Here is a 26098-nt window from a genome sequence, read left to right on the forward strand (position 1 = left end):
GTACTCAAAACAAACAGCACACTTATGCTTTATTCAACACACATTAAATGGGCTCTTGAAAAGGAAAAGATACTTTTGGGGGGACATGCTAAACTAAAATCTCAAGAAGAAGCTGCTAAAAGGAAAAATATTTTAAAAAAGATTTTATTTATAGGACACCCCCCTCCTCCTACTTAATGGTTCTTTGCTATCTCTTATAGTCCTTCATTCCCTTGGTCCCCAATGAAAAGTCCCCAAACTGCCTCTTCCTGTTGTAAATCTTAATCGAGGAAGAAAACATGGCTTCTTGCACAAAGGGAAAAGCAGTACATGAAACAGTAATACATGGCCTTGAGTGAGTCATCTAATATAGGGGGGAGAGCCTCCACACTCAGCCACGAAGCCGCAGCTTTGCTGGCTTTTAACAAAACATCTATTCTAGGTCTCTTTCAACTTCTTAACAGTCTTCCCATTTTTGGGGAAAGCATACTGGAAGGGAAGGCCGTGAGACGTGTCATGCTTTTACAGTTGCATGTTTTTTTGGGGGGTTGGGGGGATTCGGGGAAATGTCTGTCATAATGAAGGTCGGATAACATGGTGTTCAGTGTACATGCTAAAGCTTTCCATCTACATATGGTTGTGATTGTAGGATTTGCAGCAGTGACATGGCAACTGTAGAAATAACACATGCAGACATAGAAACATATATTTGGAGTGCTTTGGGCAAGATCTTTTGTGGTCATAGAATCACTGTGTGAAGTGAAAAGCTATGCAAACTTTTTGAACATATGACTCATTAAAAAAAAAAAAAAAAAAAAAAACTTCTACCATCAATGTGTCAGCATGCCAGATGTTCTTAGGCTAATGAGACAGGTGCTCACATTCAACAATAACATACAAAGAACATCCTGTTCCCATGTAGGAAGCAGGTGAGCCTTTCAGTGGAGGTTTGTTTCTTCAGTATTGACAGTGAGTTGCCCCACACTGTAGATAGAAATCATGCTCAGACATATCTGGCCTGCCAATATGATAGAAAACAAAAGAAATGTGGGACACAGGAGGATATGGGTTATGTTTGAAAAACTGTTTAGGGTGTTTCCGTAAAGAAGAAAGGGAGTCCACCCAAAACATGAGTCACATAATATTTGGTTTTTTTTTGTCCCTTTTATCCTTTTCAGTCAACAGATGTGAGGTCTTTTGTGGGTGCAAAGTAATTGAGCTTAAAGGTAAATCTGCGATGTAAATATTCAGCTTCACAAGCTGATGAGAATTAGTTATTAAGTGTGACAGATTGAAGGTACTATCTGAGGATAATACAAACATGTCTTGCTCCAGATGTGTGAACAACTGTACTGCTGCCAAAAGACTCCACAATGTTTTAGTCTACACGGCCGTTTCAGACTCTTTGGTCTCTTGTGATTTTTTTTTTTTAACACCATCATTTTGCTTCATTTGCTAAAGCAGTGCAGCAAAGATTCACTTGTGAAGCATTTTCTAAGCTGGTTCACTAAAGTTTTTTCCATAAGTGTTACTTTTTTTTCCATTATCATCATTCCTGTTCAGCACTTCAGTTGTCAACAGTGTAATTTTTCCACACTGGTCTTTTGTGTGTGTGAGAGAATGGAGACTCTGGATGTCTCTGTGGTTGACAAATGAGACCTCAGATATGAAGCCTGCACGAACAGTGAGGCGGTCTCACAGCTTGTGCATGCTTGGTTTGAACTCAGATCTGGTTTAAAATCAATGAAAAGCTCATCATCAGCACAGCTTACAAAATAAAGGCACCTCACTGTCCAGTAATAGGTAAATAGTGGTGGTTTCACCTGCTCAACCCTGTCTTCACAGGTGCTTGAAGGTCATGTCGTTGTTGTTGCACAGTTGTGCTTCCTTCTATACTATCTAATCATATCCTCATCTTTTATCTCTTGTGTCTCTGTTCTGCCCTTGAAGGTAAAAACCCCAATGATGGCGGAGCAGAGGGAGACTATGGAGCACCTAATCCAGGACCTGCATTCAAAGAAGTGTGGCAGGTGAAGGTGTGGCCCAAAGGCCTGGGTCAGGCCAAAAACTTGGTTGGCATCTATCGGCTTTGCCTGACCGACAAAACAGTCAACTTTGTAAAGCTAAACTCTGATGCTGCTGCGGTGGTGCTTCAGCTGATGAATGTGAGACGCTGCGGCCATTCAGAAAACTTTTTCTTCGTTGAGGTGGGGCGCTCTGCCGTGACAGGCCCGGGCGAGTTCTGGATGCAGGTAAGTCTGTAATTTTCAGTCCCATGAATGTTGAGTTTTTTTTTCACCCGCAATTCTCACATAAGCCTACAAAAACAACACAATAGAAACTGTTTGGTGCATACTTTTTTTACATTTTGCTATTTCTTTATATTAAGCCCCCGCTTTTCCAGATATTCTTTTGAATGAATATTTTCCCCTCTGTTTTAAATGTGAATAAATTACTTGAAATAAATCTATGTTCATGTGACATTTGTTACTGAAAATATCTCAGTCAAGACAAGAAAGCAGAAAGTGATACAAATGCTCAAGTAATCATGCGCACATGGAAAAATGATCGCTTGCTTTTTGAATGTTACCAAACCACAGTTACAAAACCAAAAGGGAAGTCTGATTTGTTTGTTTGGGCAGACTGATGAAGTGCAGTGAACAACAACTGATGAAGCTGGTCAACATGACACTACAGCACAAAGCTAGGCCAGGAATACATTAACTTAAATCTTACAAAGTATTTAATTGTATTAGTTCTGTTTGGGTTGTGTACTGCCAAATGTTGTTGCAAATTCCTTTTTACCCAAGTAAATGTTCAGTAAAGGTGCATCCACAGAAGAAAAAGTTAATCTTGTATTGACAGGGGCTTAAATCAGGGGTGTCCAGCTCCAGTCCTTGAGGGCCACAATCATGCAGGTTTTAGATGTCTCCCATCTCTAGCACACCTGAAATCAAATGTTTCTCCTTAACAGCTTTTGTCAAGTCTGCCCAAGCATGTTGACCCACTGATCGATTCAGGTGTGCCGCAGCAAAAAAACATCCAAAACCTTCAGGACAGCGGCCCTTGAGGACCAACTTTGGACACCCCTGGCCTAAATCCAGTGGATAGTTCGTAATGATAGAAAATTGGCAAGGACAATCTGAAATTTCAAAGTTCAAAGAAAACTTATTTGAAATAGTCAGTGGTTGGATGTTTAAGAATGTGTGGTCATGGGGAAAAAACAATCCCAATTATAATTTCATTGTTTGTGATTGTCATGGTGTGATGTCTTAGGTGGATGACTCAGTGGTGGCCCAGAACATGCATGAAACCTTACTAGAGGCCATGAAGGCTCTGAGTGAAGAGTTTCGCCAACGCAGCAAGTCTCAGTCCTCCTCTGGCCCTGGAGGAGGTGCCACTGCTTCTAACCCCATCAGCGTTCCCTCACGGCGCCATCACCCCAACCCTCCTCCCAGTCAGGTTGGCTTTCTCCGCCGACCCCGAACTGAGCCACCTGCAGGCAGTAACGGTGGAGCAGCAATCAACAGTGCCAATGCTTCTCCTACCCCTCGGCATAGCTTCCCAAGGTCTCGCACTGCCAGCGATGGAGGGAAAGGTGAGGAGGGGTTAGCAGGGTCCACTCCACTCCAAGGTGTAAACTCCAGTCCTTCCACCAATGGCTCTTGTTCCACCACCCCAATCCTCAGGTCAAAGTCAGCTCGTTCAGCCCCAACCACATCTGCCAAAACTCCTTTTGGATTGATGCGCTCCATCTCCACCCCAGCCCCCTCCCCAGGCCCAAGTCTCTCATCTAGCTCTGGGCACAGTTCTGAGTTTGGGAGCATAATATCAGCCGGTCCTGTTCCAGGGTCTGGTACCTACACCCGTGTGCCCTCTCATCATGCCTCCATCTCAGGCTCAGCTAGTGACTATGGGTCGTCGGACGAGTATGGATCCAGTCCAGGGGATCACACAGTTCTCCCATCCCCAAGCCTCCCTGGAAGCTCTGTTGGTAGCATTGACAGCCAGTCCCTTGCTGAGGATGGAGCCAACTATATCCTGATGGGCCATCGGGGTGGTGGCAGCAGTGGAACTGGCAACAGTAATCAAGGGCCCTTGGTGCCAAGCGCCCAACCTGCATTGGCAACCCAGGCCTCTGGCTCCCAGCCCCAGTCCAGGAGAGTGCTGCGCCGCTCCTCCAGCCGTGAATGTGAAGCTGAACGTAGGCTGCTGAGCAAGCGTGCCTCTTTACCCCCAATGGCCCTGGAAAGACTAGCCCCACCTCATCGCAGAGCTGATGAGGCTGCAGATGAAGATTCAGCTGATTATGCTGTTATGTCCAGGAGCACCAGTCGAGAATCCTTCACTTCAACCTGCTCTTCCACACAGAGGGAGTCCACCATAAGTGCTGGGGTGGGGGGAGGAGGGTACTTGGATGTGGCAGGGGAGTTTAAAACTGAAGGGGCTGGAGGAGCAGGTGGTGGCGTAGATTTAGGCATGGACAGTGGGTACATGTCAATGCTACCTGGAGTGACGCAGCCTCCGGTTTCTTTATCCCAATCACTAGCTGTCTGTGTCCCAGATTCGGAATCCAAACCTGCTGATGACTACATGGCCATGACCCCAAACAACAGTGTGTCTCCTCCACAGCAGATTTGCCCTCTGCCAACCTCTGATGGGTATATGATCATGTCCCCTAATAGCAGCTGTTCCCCAGACCAGCGTGGAGGTCTCTCTGGAGGGGCTTGGGTAGGCAGTGGCAGTGCAGACAGCAGGGCTGGCAGTGACTATATGAACATGTCTCCAATTAGTGCACGTTCTGCAAATGGTAGCCCTCCACCTCCTGAGCAAACCTGCCATTTGGAGACCAATTTGCAACAACAAGCCCCTAAAATGGTTTATTCTTACTATTCCCTTCCCCGGTCATACAAACACAATCCGTCCTCTGGACACTTTGATGATGGGCCTGGACGCGGAAGAAGGCCCAATGGGACTTGTAGTAGGGGAACGGGTGGTGGTAGAACTATTGTAGGGCGTCAGGAGCAACCAGCAGTAGGCAGTTCAGTGGCTGGACGCCACCTGTCACTTTCTTCATCCTCATACTCCTCCAGCTCAGCCAGCAGCGAGAGCCTTGGGGAGAGCGATGACCGGACTTCTCAGGCTTTGGGTAGCATGACAAGCGGTTCTCAGTCCAAAGATGGGAGCAAGGTATCTCAGAGACGAGGCTCTGGTGGCTTTTCAAAACAGAGTACCAATACTAAAAGCAGACCAGTAAGTCTGTTTGTGGATGTATCCAAGGCCAACACCCTTCCTAGGGTCCGTGAAAACCCCCTACCCCCAGAACCAAAAAGCCCAGGGGAGTATGTAAGCATTGAATTCAAGGGAGAGAAGTGCAACCATGCAGGGGTTGGAGTAGTGCGTGGAAGGGGTCTAAGACATGGTTCTTCACTGCCTCATGCCTCAAGTAACCAGCATCCTCAGAACAGACCAATATCGTGTGTAGGAAATTTCATCCCACTCTCTCACAGTCCCTCAGCCCCCATCACTCCCACATCTGCTTCTGAGTATGTCAACATGGACCTGGGCCCTTCCCCATCCCCCTCACCCCTCTCCCTGACTTCGTCAGTTTTCCCTGCTTTTCACACCCCTCCCACACCTCCAGCGCTTGCTCATGCCCCCAAAACCTGTAAGGAAAGTACTACTAGTCCTCGTGAGGAGGTTGTAGAACTGGCTGAGGCCCCTCTTCGGAAAAACAGAGAAAGTGTTCCATTGGTTACTGAGTCCCCTACGTCCTGTGGGGAATACACAGAGATGGCCTTCAGCTTGAATAACAGCACTGTCCCTAGTTCACCCAGCATCTCGCCCAAAGTCCCATCTCCTACCAGGACTGATCCTTCTGTTTCAGTGCTGTCTCGGGGTCTAGACTTCCAGCTAGGTAAATCAGGACTTAACCCAGACCAGGGGGCTAAAGTTATCCGCGCTGACCCCCAAGGACGCAGACGGCACTGCTCAGAAACCTTTCTTGCTTCGCCTTCTCTCCCCACCGCTACCTCTACTTCATCTTCAACTGCCTCCCTTTTTCCAGAACACACCCAGGCCGTTGTCCGCCGCCTGGGGTTTGAAAGCATGCTGTGGGGAAATGGTGCTGTGACTGATCCCCCCACAAACAATCAATCTACATCCACAGAGCATGGTCTTAACTACATAGACTTGGACTTAGTCAACAAAGAGAGTCCCCACTCAGGCCTGGATGGAGCCTCAGGAAGCCAGGCCCCATCTCGGCTCTTCTCTGTGGTGGGTGCAGGCTCTAGTGTCGGGGTAGTGGGTGCGGCGGTTGGCAGCAGCAACAACTCTAACCTCAACACGTATGCCAGCATCGACTTCTACAAATCAGAAGAGCTGCGCACACATCAAAATGGAAACAAGGAGGGAACAGGTATGAATTTTCACTTTTATTCCTACGTCTATGACTCTCTTTTGCCATCTCCCTTTCTTCCTCTGTAGCTAATGTATTTTGTCTCATGTTTATAGTGAAAAGAATATGCTTTCAAGATAACCCAATGGAGCACAACATCCCTTTTCATGTATGCTTGTAATCAAAGTTTAACGGGCGCCAGTTAAAAATATAGTCGGTTGTCTGATTTATTTGACTGTCTGCATAATTCACATTATGAGATATAGATCGGCTCCTTCAGCCATGCATAAATGGATTTTGTTGTCTGGGCTTTGGTATATAGTCACTTGTTTACATGATTTGATTAAGTAAGGTGTTAAAAGACCAGATGTTTTGTTGATGAATGTCAATGATCTGGAAATGGTCTCAGTTGTTGTAGCATCCCACCCGCTCAGTTCAGTTTTTCATTTTGGTGTTTGGGTGCACATTCGATGGCCGTTTGCTCCTCGTGTATGACAAGCATCAGAATCATTCTGCTCTGGTTGAGCTATTGTTTTTCAAACAGGAGAGCTGTCACACACATCTCGTTGCAGCACAACTGGTAGCAAAGGAAACCATTCAGACTTGCCGTTGAAGCGTTTAAGTTCAAATATGGGTTGGCCTGTCAGCTTGGTAAAATCCTCCACTGTGACCAGAGAGAACAGCTATAGACAACATGAGAAAATGTTTTAATTATTATTTATTTGTGTATTTTTTATGAACATTTTAGAGTTTCCAGAACTATAAAAGTTTCAAAGTATGCAAGCAGTCAAGTGGCGTCACAAGATTTGTAGATTTTGCTTCTGATGGATTGTTAAGGTTTAAAAAGTGACTTCACACGGAGCCCTTTCCTGCTCTTAAAAATAAAATGTAGGTTTCTTGTACCTAAGTAATAAAAGGCAGCACTTTAACTGTACATGTCTTCATTTGTTCTGTAAATTCTGCTGTTTATATGAAGAGGGAAATTCAGCTGGGCCAAGAGCATGACATTTTTTAGTATATTTACATTTTTCCCTTCTGTGGAACAATTTCTCATCCACGGGGGGGCTACCGCAGCTAAATAATGTCTTAGCAAACTCAATGTGAGACATTTCCACATAGAAAAACATTCATTTTGAACCAGTATCTGCACAAAATTGGTCCTTCAAGAAACAAACCCCATGCAGTTTAAGCAGATAAAGTGGCATTTAAATGGAGATGTGCATTTAAATGCATTATTGTAAGCCTGAGTAACCTTCCAAAGTGGGGGTTCTCGCAATGAATGCATCCTGCCAGGCCTTGTTGTTTATGTAGCTCTCATTTCCATGTGATACTGTAGGTTGTATTGGAGTTAAACCTCTTGGGGTTTTTGCGGTAAACATTTCATAACTCTGCTCCACAGTTGGATTATTGAAGAATTTAAGGCATTAGCAAAAATTCATCCTGGGATCTTGCGGTGAGTGAGCTCAACAGTTGGTTTTCAGAGATTCCACAGATGGAAACGAACAATCAGTTTTTATTGGGAAATCGTGGGCATATCGGTGGAAGCAGGAGGTGTTTTTAAATAGAAATGCTAGCAGGCTACCACAGGAGGACCATATGGGCTCTGGCTGCTGAGAACGTCAGCGGGGCAGCACGGGGGAGAATGTTACACATTGGCTGTGAATGTTGAGATGGGGCCAGTGTTTCACTCACACAGCTCTCAAATGCCTCTGTACAGTGTTCCCCCGTCCTTTCATCCCTCCGTTTTGCCTCCCCCTCTTTCCTTCTCCAATAAATGATCTTTTGTTTGAGTGCGTTTGCTGCGTTGGGCTGGAAGGCCTCAGCAGGGCCAAACCCCAAGACTAGCTGACTCTCCTGACACATTTCTCTCCTGCAGACTATCATTTGCATCTTTTCAGTTTTTACTTTTTGCATTTCTTTTTTAAATTTTAATTTCCATCCCATTTTTTTTTTGACTGTGTGTCTTTTTTCATTCTTCACAGTATTTGTCCTTGTCTGACATCTATGCAGATGGATTTTTGGAATTCCTTACCCTCCTTTCGGATAATTATTCATTCCATTGTTCCACATTTTTTCATGAAAACTTCTTATTTTTATGCTTGTTGTCCTTTCCTTCCACACCACACTGCAGTCTGTCCCTCAGAAGTACATTTGAGTGGAGTCGTTACCCTTTTACTGCAGCAATCAGAGAAAGGAGAAAACAAAAATTAAAAGCAAACATGGAAAATTTACCATAACGACCAGTCTGTCTGCTATGACAAAAATACAGGTTACAAACGACTATGATGTCTGTGTGTGGGTTTTTTCTTTTCTTTTTTTCTTTCTTTTTTATGATAGGCTGTAATTACAGGGATTTCTTTTTTTCCTCTCTGTTAATATCCCAGGGGTGCGTTTTTTTTGGCAAGGGAGAGTGCCAAAGGCTAAAATTGAACATCAGTTGTGGGACGTGTTCCAAGAAAAATTCTATCGGACAGCTGTTATGTAATGTGCAACACAAACACACACACACACACATGCACACAAAAAAACTTCATGGTTTAGATAATGAGGAAAAACACAGTGAGCTATTTTACCTTCAGTATCGTCGCCTGAAGTTAAGTGGTAACAAATGTAAAGTCTGAGCATTTTTGTGGTTGGATTTTCCTACATTTTACGCAGTGTGTGGAGTGTTTTACTGAAGGGGATTTTTAGGAGAAAATTCTGAATTAAAACTAAAACGGACATCACTCCTAGAAACTCCTCCAAGAAAATGTTAATTGTGAATTTTACCATGTTCCCCAAGCCATCTTTGCCACGTGGAGGGGATATTTATGCCAACATAACCTGACAGTGGGACACAGAATTTTCCCCCACAAGATATTTCTTACAGACTTTATCTCATGAAAACTTAATCTGTGCTAAACTTGTCCTACTCTGCTTTATAGAAAATATGGTTCTTATTCTGCCCTGAACCCTTGTCTTTTGCTGTCCGGTGCAACACATAAATTTTGCTGACAGATCATAAAGGTGAGGCGGGTGGATTTGTTTACTGTTACCTAATTGGGTAAAACTCATGCATAAAACTAATTGCATCAGTGAGACGACTGTGTTGACTCGCTGTGTCCAGACTTCTGGTATTTGTAATTTTTAAACTTTCTTTTTTTTTTTTTGGTTTCTCACAAGTTAATATTACTATGCTGATATTTTCTTGGGTTTTTTGTCCTTAATAGAAAATGGAAGTTGTGATTAGTTGACTTTAATTGTATAGATAATTTGTGGGAGATGTGGATGTCTTATTTGTCTTTTGTGTTGGGCTTGTAAGAAAATATTTGAAAAAAAAAAGTTAGTTTGGTCTTATCAATAAATAATTAGCTGGTCAAATTAAACTTTTTAGAATGGATGCAGAATCCTGCAAAAAGCTGAATTGTTAATATAAAAAAATGGTCAGCAGCTGCCTTTTCTATTAGCATGATTAAGAATCAACAGTCATATGAAAAATGAAATGATAAAAAACTTAGTAACAAACAAATCTAACTCTGATGATGTGCTGGTTATTGTATTGAACTCTTAAAGGTCCCATATTATTTTTATTGTTTCATAAATGTGACTTATTATTGGTTTAATTATTTTGTGAGAGAGGGGCCGATTATATAAGATTCTCTTCTTTCTGCTCCTTTTCATTCAGGTGTTTGGAAATTTTGTTGTATTGATTGTTTTGATTTTTAAGTTCTTGTTAAGAATGAAAGAAAAAAAATATACATTTATCAACAATTTCATAATGGGTGTCAGAGGTCCAACAGCATTGTTTTCAAAGTGTATTACCCCAAATTCAGCCTTGGTCCTTTAATTTCTGGCTTTTGCAGGCGTCCGCTTGGTAATTTTTGAGGTTGGGCACAGCTAGTGGTGTGGAGCAAGCAAGTGAAAGAGACAGAATTTTCTTATTTTTTGGCCTCATACACAGGCTATGAGGACACAAATGACTGTTAGCAAACCCTTAGAAAGTGAATTTTGCATAAAATGGGACCTTTAATTTTTTTTCTCTAATTTTTATTTTTTTCCATTTTAATTTTTTCTGCAACTTTGCAGGTGTTTTAACAGCTTGTGTTTGCCTCATTTCTTTTTCCTCAAAGTAGTTTGTGACTTTTTTTTAAGGAGGAAAAAAAAAACAGCCTTATGGTAATGAACCTGAAGTGCACTTCCTGTTTTGACTACATTGTGAAAACTGCTGTCACCACCTTGACAACCTCAGCACTCAAGTGATGAGACCTCCGCAAATGTATTTTTCCTAATCCACTCTGTACCTTATACCTCGCTGAAGATGCAAATACACTCGGAACTGAAACAGTTAATGAGCTGCTTGACTAAAGCCTTGTAGTGTTTTAAGTTTTAGGTGCTGTTAGTGGAAATGCACCTACACGAGAGATCTCGCTTTGTGTACATGATACAAGCTAGCTGCTTTATTTGCAACCAGATTGGAAATGCTCAATATACTTTTTTCCATATTTTATGCATGATCTGTTAAAAATGTATTCCTAAATTGTGTGCATCATAGTGCTTTGTTCAGTTTATTTATTCATATTAAGTGCATAAGTAAATCAACATATGAAGTCTGATCTACACCTAAAAAAAACTGTATATTACACACTTAGTGTAGTGAAGCAGGGCCTTGGTATCTATGATTTTTATGTCTGCTGTTACCTCATCCTGTATAGATTTCACACATTTACTAAAGCCTTAAAATACACTAGACATTTCCCTAGGGAGCTGTGGAAATGTCAGAATCAGTCAGGCTGCACCTGATTCAGGCTTTGCGATGGGCCAAAGTGTGTCTAACAACCAATTCTGTGCATGTTTGAATAAAGAAGATAATCATCCAGAGATTCTACAGTGTGTCTGTGCTGAAGCTCTCTAAATATCAAGGATGACACAGAATATTTAACTTTAACTTCAAGAGTCAACACAAAAGTCATCAAGCAAACTGAAGGATGCATCCGGTTTTATTGGTATAATTTTAGATTTAAATGACTGGGGAGAATGACAGTTATGTCTGAAAGGGATTTGTTAGGTTTATTAAACGATCACAGAGTCATTAACTAATAAATCATCATAAAAGCTGTGATTTTCTTAAACCAACCCAAACAACTGTGTTATTAAATCGAACTGTAGCCACTTACAGCAATTATGATAATCGGCTCTGGCTCACAGCTGTGCATCAAATACCACACATTCATTGCTCTGCAACACAGCACTGTCTCCCTGTGTGTGACGGGCTCGCCTCGTCGAGTGTGTAATCCCAACCAACGCTACTTTGGACTGACGGCACTAGTAGTATTATGTTAAACTGACCATGTGGATGGGACATGACCCCTAAATAGGGTTAGGCTTAGCGTACAGTGGATAAATATAAGAGTGTGCACTGGCTTGTTTATATGCTGAGATGTTTTGCTGCATGCTGGAGGCAGATTGCGTTCCAGCCTTACTCTGCAGCGTCGGTGTCCCAGCGCAGTGACTCACCACTCTGCTCATATTAATGCAGAGTGTCAGCGCACACAGATGTACGGCAGAAACAGCAGAGCTAAACATGTGGAGGCTAAATCCAAAGCTTTATATCTGACTTTAAATCCTTTGGTATCTCTTAGCAATTTAATGGTGCATTTTAGATATTAAGATGCCTTTTAACACCCTTGTTTTCAGTTATATTTTATAGTTGTAATTTATTTATTTAGTCTGTCCTATTTTGAGATCATTATAATCCATATTAAGATGGAAGTGAGTACAAATTGCCTGAAATGAGCTCAAACTCAACTTTCCTTCATTAGCCTAATTATAGCATTGCACAACTGATTTGCCCACACAGAGAGACAGAGAAAAGCTGTGCGGTTACACGAGGACAGCTGCGAGGCCTGAATCCACTTCCTCTTTGGTTTAACTAAACAAAAGCCATATTTTTGTCTTTATCTAATATTATTCCTCTCGCTTCTCTTTTAGATGTCTTAGGATGATATGGCAAAGCACAGCCACCGCGGCTCTTTTGAGGAGGACAGTTTGCTTTTGTTAAAGTCAAGGATATGTCCTTCTCTGAAGTCCAGTTTGCTTTGTTTGGGTGGTCTGTTCAGGGAGGTGACGCACTCACACCGCACATAGCAACAACTCTCCTGTGTTTGGGTTTTTCTGGGTTTCTTGAAGGTTGCGTGTGTAGGTGTCCGTCCCACCGCACATGTATATGTTAGAGCGCTCAAAGGTTTCAAACACAGACTGTACTGAGATCATCTGCAGCAACATCATCTCATTTCAACCCTTTGCCCTCATCCAGTTAAGGAAAACCATGGGCTCGAGGAATAATCCGGGTTGATTACTGAAAAACACACAAATACAGCTTTGTCATGGATGATCAAGCTGCCACATGCACCACCGCTCACTGCGACGCGGTGAAGGCCCAGCAACAGTCAGCAGTCTGAGTTCAACAGTATAAATCACTCTCCAAGTAAAGGGCAGCTGGAAGCAATCGCAAGCGACACTGGTATCTCAAATCTCTTTGTAGTCACATCTAGTGCCATGAAGAAATAATGTTCTAACTTTATAACATGACTGAGCAACAGGTGCTGCAGGATGGATTAGGTTTGTTGATAAATGGAGTCTACTTGATCTAAATTCTACTTCTTCATGTATGGACATGTTTTTTTATTATGTTGGGTCATTTGGCTCATGCAACAAATCCAGCTAACCTTTATTCATTTTTGTTTCTGCAAACCACGGTGTTTCTGTTCAGTTCAGGCTAACCACAGTCCTGTAAGCTGTACTTAAAAAACATCAGTGAGTTTTCAGGCTTCAAGAGGTTTAAACTCATGGTTGAAGTCAGTCTAGCTTTTTACTGTGATTGTGCATAGTAAACATTCAGGTAACACTAGTAATGCTTTATTTTAGCTATACAATTTAGCCAAACTCTAACTTAGTGAGAACAAATACCAGTGATGCTCATTTAACATTACTCTCAATTCAGCTGCACGTTAAGCTGAAGTCCTGAAACACCCACCGTGTGAAATGGTCTGCAAGAAAAATAAACTGAGGCAAGCTCACCAAACATATTTAAAAATGTATATATATGTGTTTTTATGCACCCTTGTTTACTAAAATTGCAGTTTGGGTTCTTTGCTTATTACCAAGACTTCTGCTGAATTAGTTATTTGAACAGTACTCGGTCATTGCTGAGACTCACCTAAAATTTTTGGGACTTTATTAACTGTTAGTGTCAGGTAATTTTTCTGTTGTCATTGCTGATTACAATCTATGATAATAAGCTAGGTTGCTGGTTCCCTAAAGTGAATTTGTTTACATTGCTAACAGCTTTTCAGTGGCTGAAAAGAACAAAAATAATGTTCCTCTTAGCCTTAACGGTACTATATCTCCAGATACATTAACTTTACACCATTTTAGCTTCATAATCTGACAACTGAGGCTGTCCTGAAAAAAAAAGTCTTCTTGTGTTGACTGTGCTTAAAAGGGTTGATGTTCTACATGCATTTTTTTTTTACAAAAAGAAAACAAAAAAAAAAAAAACAGGGAGACCAAAACTAGCCAAAAAAAAGGTCTTGGAGTTTTAAGGGTTAACATAGACTGGATAAAAGACTGATCTTTATGATTCTGAGTATAGAGGTTTGCATTCTGTTTGGTGAAGGGAAATATTCCCAAATAATTGGTTTCAGTTCTGCATGTGGCGATTCCTTCCTTCAGTGATTCCCACTGTTATATATCCATTTAGTATAAGGTCATTTGGTATCATTAAAAGTACCAGATACTATCCAGAGTCAAACTAAGTGTTGCTTTGCAGTAATAATGTTCAGTAATGTGGTTTAAATCAGAAGGTGCATTAAGGTAACAGATGATAGAAGCTTCACAGAGTGTGTGACAAAGGAGGAAATGGGAGGTTTGGTTCTGCAGAATGAAAAGAGTCTCAATCTTTGCTCTGTGTGTGTGTGTGTGTGTGTGTGTGTGTGTGTGTTTTGGACATTGTGTGTCTCTGGGTTGCCATGCAGAGTCTATGCACATTTACTGAACCTTCATACATCTCCCCTCAAAGTAATCTGACTCATACTGCTGATGAGTTGAACTGTAGATGTTGCTGCCCTCACTTCTTCGATGGAGATTTTTCTCAGTTTGCAGACTGCAGAGGTAATATTTACCATCACTCCTACATATTTGCCTCATTTTGACAGACATGAAACAGCCTTTTTATCAAGTGCTTTTGACACTTAAACAATGAAGCTGAAAAAGGCCGCTGTGTGTGCAGAATGAATGGTTTTTCATGACTTTTTGTTTTGAGAGAACAGCTAAAGAAAGATGGATGTTGATGAAAAGAGGAGGAGACCAAGTGCTGACATAAAGCAGCAAATCAATGTATTTGAAAATGGAAGAAAATGTTTGACAATAGAAACAGTTTGGATGGAGAGAAGTGTGTGCTGGTTGCCTTGGTGATAACCAATGAGGACAACACACTTATGTCAATACTTGTTTTTTTTTTGTTTTTTTTTTTGTTTTTTTTTTATTTATTTATATTTTTTCTGTTCTTCCATCCCAAAGTATCACTTGCCCACTTTTGTTTTTAATTATTCTTCTTCCCAAGACCTTGAGCAGCCTGCTTGCCTCATCTCCCACCACATTGCAGTTTTTAGTCCACACACAGACACACCAGCTGCTCCTGTATTCCACTTTTTGCTGATAAAGACAAAGAAAAGTGTTTATGTTGTTAGTACGTGTGACTTTAAAAGTGTGTTCAGACCATATCGGCCCCATTCTGGAGCTTGTCACATGAAGCAGTGGAAGGACAGATCAGCTGATAAAACGTGTGTTTGTAATTCCAGTAATTCCACATACCCAGTGGGGGTTAAGTCTCATTTCCAGGCCTCTGTGTAACAAACACACCCATCCTTGCTGCACTGCATGGGTATCACTTACATCCTCATATATACACGCACACAACTACCTATCAATTAATCCTCTTAGTACTTGCTTCATTCATAATTAAAGTTAAGCACACATGATCCTCTGCAGTGACAACTATGTTAAGCAAAGATTGTTTGATTCAACAAAGACGACTTGATGTCATCAGAAATGGAAAAAATAAAACAGAAATTTTTAGCAGTATATCACAAACTTCAACATAAAAAGATGAAAGTAGGAATTTTTTTATTTTTTTTATTTTTTGTTAATAGTTTCAACACCTAACTATATATATGCAGTTTTCACACAAGCACCTAATGTATCATTATGCCCCATGTCTTACCTTTACCACACTCACGTCTATCTGAAAACATTTGTCACTAAGGAAGGTTTTAACATTCCTCAACTGAGGGGAGGCGTCTGATCTCCCATCAAATGTGAGATTTAAATATTTTTCACCAGTTCAGACTGACGTGTAGACTTATGGCAGCATGAATAGAGGGACCTGATTTGCCTTTTGCTTGCTGCATTGATTGCAGCCGTGTTTTGATGCTCACATCTTTATGTATATGATCCCAGCCCAAGTGGCAGGATGAGATCCAGAATTTCAGTCACTGAAAAGGATTACATGCTTTTCTGTCTTATTTTTAAACGTTTCCTCTAATTTTTACTTGGAAACCTATGTTTAACATATTGTTAATACTGCCAGGGAGGTTTTAAATGTGTTTAAAGGGTAAAATATATAAATGACATATACAATCTTAGACTTTTTGTAGTAAAAATATGCAGAAATGCAAACAGAGCTATTATTAATTCTAAATTAAACATGCAATTAGTCTATCATTAACTTAAGCTACCAATTAGCATCTAATTTTGTATATTAATTAATCTCTCATCTTTCAGAATTAGGTATTTTTTCTGATCATACTGCTTATTACTAAATAAACTATACACAAAAAGTAACACTCAACCCATTTCTGACTCCAATAATAAAAAATCAAATATTACCATGTTCTAATCTGGGTTGACATTAAAGTGGACATATCATGCTTTTAAAACCTTCCTTTTCACATGTAAATCCTTAATTTATGGTCTTTATAAAGTAGATCCGCAATGCTTTGGTCTGAATTCCTGGTTATTCTAGCTCCACACACCCCTTGTTAACCCCTGTTCTGAGGCGCGTCTTTAGAGCGCCTCGTTTTGGTCTCTTTAAATGTGAATGAGGCATTTCATGCCCCGCCTCCCTCCAGGTCGCAGAGATCCACTCCACCCCATTCGTCCATATTTGTAGTTTGATAGCAGCGATACTATTATCTACTTTTTATGGCAAGTTTACTAGAGATCTCAACAACGGAAAAAGTGTCCGTCCAGCCTTAAATGTTCAAGTCCTCCTCTCTCCCTTTCTGTTCGTCTCTCACTGATAAGTTCCCCAAACACTTCCATGTATTTTTCATCATCCCATGCAGTTGTCCTCCCACTCCCAACACTACTTTTTCCACACTACCACAATATGAATAAGATAAACAAGGCCTCGACATTGTTAAGGAGTTAGTCAACGCGAGCGTCAAGAAAGTCACTGAATGCATTTGGATCATGTTCCACTACACAAACCCGCAAAAAACAAAGCCAAATTATTTTATTCAAAGCACACAGTACAGTTATATCCTCTGGTAGGAAGCTAAAAGTTAGCACACAGCACTAACAGAAGCTAACCCACTGATGTCGGTACATTTCCGTGAAAAAATTAAATCCAACCAGGCACTTCGAAGAGGCTCTGATGCTGGGGGGCGATGTAAGGAATTGTGTGGGTTGATACACACAACACCACACATTTTGACTTGTCTACTGGTAATTTCGGCATAACTAAACGTGGACTACAGAATTGCTTCGAGAAAAAAATAATAAAATAGCGGATTCACAAAATTGGATACCCGGAAGTCCATGACCTTATTTAGCAGACCCACAGCAAATACTGTGACGTAATAGATAACGAAACGTAATAGATAATAGAGAAAACTAAACAGACTGAAAAATATGACCCAAAAAAAATATAAAGATATATCCACAGCATCAGGAGAGAATGTATTTAAATTTTCTGAATTGATAACACTAAAAGTGCACAAAAACGTGTATTTATGGGCTAAAAAAGTGGATTTTTCATGATATGTCCAGATTAAATTGATGATTTTTAACATGGACCCCCATCTCAAGTTTTCATCAAATTTTCTATTACTTTTTGAATAATTCTGGTAGCAAAAGGACAAAAAGAAATAATCTTCTACCAGTGTCTGCTGCATTTCACAGTTTTATCAAGAGTGACTCCTATTTGCACCAAAACTTATTAAGTTCTTTCTTTCCACATTCTCCAAGGCTTAGACATGTTTTGTGAAATTCAGCTATTTCAGCAACAATCACAAATTTCCATCAGAACTTCAGCAAAGAAACTGAATCAACTGATTAATCTCTTTAATGTAACAAGCGTTATTAGAGTGCATGTATATTTTCGAGGAGAGGATATGTGGAGTGCAACATGGCAGATACAACACATTGTGTAGATAAAAACATTGCATCACAGAGCAAACAGTCATCCAGCTGCAGCTACAGTGTGTTTCCTGCTCTTATTTTGAGGTGTGTATAACCAAAGTGTCTGTTTCTGTCTGAGCTTTGAAGATATGAGGTAAAAACGGAGAAAATGTAACAAAAACGGACTTGTGAAGAGATCCTATTAAAAGGAGAAAATCCTTGCTGAAATGTCTGTGACATCATTGTTATGCATTGTCTGAGGATTTTAGCAGAAGTATTTCTTTTATTTCTGATGCACTTCTTAAGTCTTTGTCTTTACATCATCCTGAAATTATGAGAAATACAGTATTTTGTAGTTTTTAGTGTTTATTAATTTATGATGGAGCAGTTTTCTTTCACCAGTCAAACTTTAAATGTCTCTTATCCAAAGAATGCCCTTCTTCAGGTTAAATGACAAGCTCAAGGACTCCTTTTTGGGGCTTTAGTTGCAGTCATTTCGTGTGTGTGTGCGTGTGTGTGTTACTGTTGTGCTGTCCAGCCAAGCAAATGGTAATTAGGTAGTAAAACCTCAGTACTCTAGTCATGTTTTGACTGACTAGTTCTTTATTCTCATGGATTCGGCACACACACAAATACAAGAACACAGAGGCAGGGGAGTAAATAGTATTGGCAGCTTGGTCAGTCCAAGAGGCGCCGCTGGACAGACTAAGTGTGTGTGTGTGTGTGTGTGTGTGTGTGTTCCTTGTGAACTTTCACCATTGAACTTGTCATTGGGTTTGACAGGGGAACTGTTTGATTGGCACACCTGCGCATGCCTGCTTTTTCTACTTCAAAACTCTAGTTACACTACAAAGGCTGTGTTTGTTTGGTTTGCACACATGCACAACAACACACATAAATCAGAAACTTAATGGGAAAAGCTTGAATCAGATGATCTGAGCCAATCACCTTTCAGAAATGGGAGATCAGCCAAAAATCTTCTCAGCTAATGGCCACAGTAACCTTCACTGACTGGCTGTGTATTACCACACACACACACACACACACACACACGGCTACTTTCTCCTTTGTCGATATGGTTTTGCTTATTCTGTTTTGAACAAAGCCCCTCTGCCCTGCTTTTCCCTCCCTCTTCAGCTCCCCGTCTTTATTCTCCTTTTCCTGTCTTTTCACTCCTTCCCAGTAGACTTTTTGTTTCCTCTCTTCTTTTATTCTTATTGAGCTTTTTTTTTCCTTCTCCTTCCCCACAATCATATTCCAAGAAGTTTTTACTCCAGCATGCAAGCGCTATGTTTAAAAGCATGAAAGAAAGTGCCTCTTGACTGCATGGGATACAACATACAGTAAATGATTTAATTAGATCAGAGGATGGATTTACTTGCAGAGCAGGTCTGCATAGATTAACAGAAGGTGCATTCATGCCTTGATTTTGACTTATTGCTTTGTCAACTTGTGTTCAAAGTTTATCTTTTGAAGTGCAAGTTCAAACTTCCCAGCTTCGTGTTTCACAAACAGATGAGATTGTCATCTGTCTTTAAATCAATAAGAAGGCAAATCATTTCTTCATCCAGATGAGTAAAAATGTTTTAAAGCAAGTCTGTGCTTGCTATACAATATTCTCGTACGGTAGTGAAATTAATAGGTTTACTTAAAAACCAGCTCTCATTTTTCTATGATCTTACAGCTAAATGACCAACTGGTTATTTAAATTATCACGGATTATTTCAACACATTAGGAGTATGTGCGTGTGTTTGTATCTGTGCACGCATGTGTCTGTTTGGCAGCACGCCATCTCCATGTGCGAGCATGATCCTGGTTACAGAGCGTCGATTGTGCGCTGTGGTATGGGATGTATGCCGGGCTCTGAGTGCGTTGGGCAAAGCCTAGAGGAACGCCGAAGCCACCCACAAACCCACTGGGGTTACTGAGTGCACATCAGGAGGAGGAGGAGGAGGAGAAGGAGGGAGTACTTCCCTCCCTTTTACACACTTTTTTCATACTTGTGTCCCTCCTTGTACCCTCTCCCAGGAAATCATTTGAGCTTTGCTTTTTTTATGTGTGCCCTCTTCTTTCTTTCTTTTTTCTTTTTTCCTACCTCTTTTGGATTTTTTTCTTCTTTCTGCTCCCAAAACAGACATCTCTCTACTCCCTCAGGTGTTTGTTTGCCATGATCTGTGTATGTTCCTGGTCGTACCATCACTCAACTTGTTACTTCTCTAACTAAGTTCGTCTGTAAGGAGCTTAGCACAAATGGGCATTGGAGAGCAGCAAGCTGATTACTGTCTACTAACCAGCTACTTCTCACATGTGTGTGTGTGTGTGTGTGTGTGAACGTCTGTATAGCTGTAATACTGCTCATGGTGGTGACGGTACATATTTGCTTTGCGTGCATTGCCACTTGCGTGTTGAGTCCTGGTGGATCAGAGGTAGGACGTTCGGGGATAAGAGGAGGTCAAAGTTGATCCGAGGGCCAGAAGAAATGCTGACGATGACCCAAGGTGAGAATCTGGTGTCGTACAGAGAGGCTCAAGTTGCCTTGAAAACTTTTTTTCCTTTCACCTTTAAATTGGGTTCAAACAAGCCAGTTTTACCTGGGTGACCCGCTTCGAGTGACTGTTCTGGAAAATAGTCTACTGTTGATAGTCACATAATACCAGAGCAGTGCCTTTAAATGACTCTGCTCAGACCATACTGTTGTTATTAAGTACAGCTGCACAATAAATCTAAATTTTATTGTTATTCCATACAAGTATGCACGACGTCAGTATTACAGCAGACTGCATTAAGCGGAAGGCTACAGATCTTTTTTATTTTGAAAAGCAGGACATACACAAGTGTATCAATATTGGCTTTTCTGTACAAAAGCTTAATCAGTGTTTGCAATAATATTGCTCATTGCATGCTTTCCTAAAGTGAAGCAGCCATGTTTTCATAGTGTCATAAGTGAAATATTAGTTACTTAATCCCATCTTTCTACACTAGTGAAAAAAGTGTTGTTTTAGTGGCACATTCAGTGGGACCATCTCAACCCTGTTATTATCTTTGCATGGATTAATAGAGGGACTTAATTCTTTAAGAAAAATGGGTAAATGCTGAACATGCTCTCTGTCAGAATATCTGAGGTGGAGTTTTTTTTTTCCATAATTTTCTTGGAAATTTGGAAATTTTTACAAATACAAGTCAAAATGGTAAACTTTTTCGACACCCTACTGTAATAAAAACGTACAAAACAAAACCTATAGTTTATCAACTTTTTTGATGAGTGTTTGAAAGTCAAATGCTGGTTCTTTGGCTAATACTTGGTTTGGAAGATGGTTTAAAGTTCCCATTAAGCTGCTCACAATGTGCAAAAAAAAACCCACATTTCATCTAATAAAGTCAGATTTATTTATTTTTTTCTAATAACTTTATCTACTTAAGGTTCCAGATCTGCATTAGGGTCAGATCTTTATTTCTAATTCTCATTGTTATAAGTATGACTTGTCCTATTTTTCTACAATGGCTCCTTTTTATTCCTTAAAACAAAGTGTGAACCAGTACACGTGAACATTAACACCTTGTTTCCAGATACCTTTTTATATATATATATATGCACAGATGCTGACAAATACCTAATCCAGTACAACAAAACGTTGAAACCAGCATGAGTATTTCAATTAATCAATAAAAGTGGCAGAAACTTCTTTTGCACCACAATGATTTCAAACTATTATAATGGCATCCAAAATACAGACTTCCTCCCGCTCTCTTAAATATTAAGCATCTCTTTTTTTATCCAATATTATATTTTTAGTTTAACTATACAAATCCTGCTCTTAAGTATTTTCTTGAAAAAAGTAATAAAAAACTCAAACCTTTGGTTTCAGGGGTTTTAAAACTGGCACACTGGTTAAGTCTAAATGATTTTGTGTCAGGGTCAGAGAAGTTGGTGGGTAAGAAGTAAATATGCCAGGTTATACTCTGTTTTAGCTCCCTGCTGCAGCCACATGGAGCCTGGAAAGCTTAAACTGGGTGTTTCAATAAGAAACAGAGAACTGTGGAGATCACAGCACCGTCTTTAGACTTCAACAAGATTGCTCAACTCTTCCCTCCTGCAGAGAAACTATAGGCAGCCACACTTCAGTTGCATAATCCATAAAAAAAAGCACAAAAAAATTCTGCAGCTCTCTTCATTCTGATCAGGAAACCAAACTGACATAGTCATCAGAAAAACAAGCACTTTAATATTTTGCAATCTGGACACATGCACAGAGTTTCAGAGTTACTTCAAACTGCATGTGACAATGAATGACAGGGGCCTTGTGGGTCACCACCTGGAACACTTACCTGCAATTGGATGGTTTATATTTTCTCTAAGGTAACAGAGAGAGGGAACAAACGGTACATCGACCTGTCTTATGCAACTCATTGGTGCAGACTGGATGAGGGAGCAGAGATGTTTGCTGATTGCTGCCATTATTGGCTTGAGAACAGTCATTAACCTTTAGAGGACCACCTCACCTCTACGTCAACTTGGCGTCAGTGCCATAGCCGGGCCTCAGTCTTAACAGCTTCCTGTGCTTTGCAGGGTTTTATTGAATTGCCCAAATTACAGCAGGGAGCAGTATGCCTCTGTGTGTGTGTGTGTGTGTGTGTGTGTATGTGTGTGTGTGTGTGTGTGTGTGTGTGTGTGTGTGTGTGTGTGTGTGTGTGTGTGTGTGTGTGTGTGTGTGTGTGTGTGTGTGTGTGTGTGTTGTACGGGCACCTAAGCGCTTGGGTTTCCTGACTAAAGTTACGTTTTTGAATTTTGGAGTCGAATTGGCTTTTACTGCTTAGGCTTTTAAATAATTATCCCAACAAATATTGTCATTTATTAACATTTGTAATAGGTAATAATCATAGCTATGCCACATCTTGTAAACTGTAATTTCTGTATAAATTATTGGCCTTTAGTTTCAAACAAAATTGGGGTCTAGTTTCAATCTAATAGCCAAAAGATTTTGTAGGCTAAACTGATGACCCCAAGTGCTTGATTCTGTTGGGTGTACTGAGGAAGAATACAGCACTGAAACTCTTAGGGAATGTCTCATTCCAGGTTATCCTGCTTCTGTGTTCTTCTGTGTGTAATCTACATGTACTTACTTGCAAAGTGTGTGAATTTTGACAAGCTAGTGCTTCACAATCTAACAGGCTTTCTGGGTTAGTACATCCTTAGACCCTTGTGTCTAAGGTTGGCTTCTTAGCCTGCAAGGTAGATCAATGGAGCTCATGCTTTCCAGGTTTATAAGTGCAAACTGATTAGGACTCTGCAGAGGTGTAAACAGTATTCATGCTACCTTTTTAAGCAACTCTGCTGAAGATATCCATGTATAGACAAGTAATTAGTCTACTGTACAATTTGCTGATGTGAATGAGGCGGATTTTTCTGCAGTCATACCTCAAACACATTTTTTGTCTTCTTTTTCTTAAATATTGTTTTTCTGATTGGAGATTAATAGATGTGCATGCTCAGCCTGCGTTGTTATAATATTTTGGCCATCCACAAATGGTGGTAGGGGGACCCAATGGACGATTCCAGACTCATAAGGATGATAAAATTTGCATTAAATTTACATGGGCATCATGGTTGGAGGAAACCCACAAAGCTTGTTTCACGTTAGCTGATTCCTTAATGCTGGCTTGCTGTGCACAAAGACTCCCATTATGTGGTCATGACCCTCCTATATTTGGTTTGTGTGAATCACATGCAAAAGATTGACAAAAATGTTTATTATTGCTCCAATTAAGCACAACCACTGTGTATAAAAAGCTCTTGATTCACCCCGTCTAACTTTGGAAACAAAAATCCAGTCACATACCTCGACCTGTACAAATGTTCAGCCCAGATTATCCGGGAGAGCAAGGGTTTACAGATGAAGTCTAAGCCTCCTAAACTGCTAACAAACTCATCAGGTGACAGGGGAGCTAACAGCCAAGGCAATGAAGACTACAGTTTACCACACATACCAACCAAATGGCAACACATGTGCTCTTAATGCAGGACTGAAAATCAGAAGCTATAAGCTCAAACTAGTGTCACTGTCATTGCTGACATTTCCTTTTGCAACTGGCTGAAAAATAAGTTGATGGTCCTCCCACTACATATAATGGGGGGACCATCAACTCAATTTTTTTATCTTAATGACCACACTAGCAAGGTACTAATAGAACACTACATATTCTTCACGATAAGTACATGTTAATGACCAAAATAGCAAGTTTAAGTAAGAATAAATTCTATCTTAAGATATTCGTTTGTGAAAGTTGGACATGTTGTTTTCAGCTGAGTGAGCTGATTACTATTAAAGAAGGATTTAATATTTAGTAAGACTGAATACAACAATCTTTAGCCCAATTACTTATATTAGAAACCTATGTTGCTTTGATTTGCAAAGACATCCAAAACTTGGCAGGCCCGCTGTGACTTGTTTCAGTCATCAGCGAGCATTGTCATAGTCTTTTTAGAGGCATGTAAAGGCAAACAACAATCATCTGTTACCTAATGTTTGAAAAGTCTTAAAAGCAAAATATGTATATGCATGTTTGCAAAACTAAGTTAGCACTGCAGAAATCTTAAAAACTTTAACTTTCTCTGTAGGGTTTAAAATGGAGCTGGCCCATCCACAGCTCTACTGGGAAGGCTTTCCACAAGTTTTAGGGATGTGTTTACAGGGATTTTTAGATATTGTTCCAGAATGTTCTAGAAATGGTAGACGAGAAGGCCTGGTTCGTAGTTTCTCGGCAGCTCAACAAAGCTTTGGTCATCATGTTTTACCAGCATTTCCTTTCTCTTCTTTCTGGTATTCTTTTCTAGTCTACAGTCATTTAGCAGACGCTTTTCTCCACAGCGACTTACATCTGAGAGTAAGACCAACACAAGCAAGAAACCAAGAGGTAGTCAGACTGCTGTGAGTCCAGTTGGACACAGGTGCTGTCATGTAGTCCTAGAGGCAGTGCATTCCTTTTCCCCCCATTCCCTCCTTACAGTAGTCCTATGTTTAATTACAAGATCACAATTTTATCACACAATATCATCTTGGGCATATGTGAACGCAGCTAATTCGGTACTGAGTTGAGCCAAAGAGCAGGACAAATCTTTCTGACTCATACTGACAAGTAGACAAGTTAATCTAAATGCCCCTTAAACAGCTGAGTCTTTTTGCCCCTCAAAGGACAAAAGGAATCTGTGGATCGAACAGAGTTTGGTAAATTGCTCCAGCACCAGGGAACAACAGAGGAGAAGAGTCTAGCTACTGATTTCCACCACGTTGTGGTGGGAGCACTAGGTGTCTTTCACTGGCAGAGTGTAACTGTCGAGAGGGAGTGTAGCTAGAAGCCAGAAGCAGGGCTTTGAATTTGATGCGCTCTGCAACTGGAAGTCGGTGAAGAGCGATTAGTAGCGGAGTGACATGAACTCTTTTGGGCTGGTTGAAGACCAGACGTGCTGCTGCATTCTGAATCATCTGCAGAGGTTTAACTGAGCATGCAGGCAGGCCTGCCAGTAAGGAGTTGCAGTAGTCAATGCGTGAAATGACCAGAGCCTTAACCACAGGCTCTGGTCATTTCGCTTGTCACTCGTACACAGAAATGATGAAACCTGGAAACCTGACTCCCACCCCTGCCACAATATGTTGCAATATGTCAGTCAAACCCCATGAGTTGGCCAGTTTTAATGTTTAAACATACATTTAAACAAGCATCACTCATGTTTGGAGTGTGCTTGCGTGTAGTAAAGCCATTTAGAGCCCTCTATGTGCTGTTGCCTACATGGTGTTAATGAGAGGACTGTGCATCTTAAGTATCTTTTTATGCTTGACCGGTAGGTAGTGTAACTTCTATAAGGCAGTCAAAGACCATTTCTGCCGTCTTCAATTACATACACACACACTCACACACCTTTAGAGCAGACAACACAATGTTCTTCTCCACTGCAGGCGTCACAGCACCTAAGTGAAGCTTTAAAAGCCTCAAATTGGCAGTGCAGAGGAAATGAAAGGGCCTTAACACTCTTGTTTACTCATTATTCATACCTGGTCAAGAACAAACAAGCAAAATTGCACATTGAAGAGATGGATGGTCAGGATGGCCACAGGGAAGTAAATGAGGGAGGGATGATTGAGAGGCGGCATATGCATGTGCATACACGATCTGTTTACAGATTTTTGTTCCCGCAGTTTCATTTGTCATTAATGAATTTGTTTGGATTCATGACCAGTTGTCATCCAAGGGGAGTTGAAAGAAACATGACGTGAGTTTGTCATGTG

General features: G+C 40.7%; 1 protein-coding gene across 1 annotated transcript in view; it reads left to right on the forward strand.

Moving 5' to 3' along the window:
- si:ch73-335l21.1 (insulin receptor substrate 1-B) overlaps positions 1-26098 on the forward strand; it is a 47373-nt gene that overhangs the window by 7884 nt on the left and 13391 nt on the right. Inside the window, exons 2-3 of the mRNA XM_041985053.1 lie at positions 1930-2231; positions 3256-6397. Coding sequence (XP_041840987.1) covers positions 1930-2231; positions 3256-6397 — 3444 coding nt within the window. The remainder of the gene's footprint in view (positions 1-1929; positions 2232-3255; positions 6398-26098) is intronic.

This window comes from Melanotaenia boesemani, chromosome 5, assembly GCF_017639745.1.
Source record: "Melanotaenia boesemani isolate fMelBoe1 chromosome 5, fMelBoe1.pri, whole genome shotgun sequence".
NCBI classification, from domain to species: Eukaryota; Metazoa; Chordata; class Actinopteri; order Atheriniformes; family Melanotaeniidae; genus Melanotaenia; species Melanotaenia boesemani.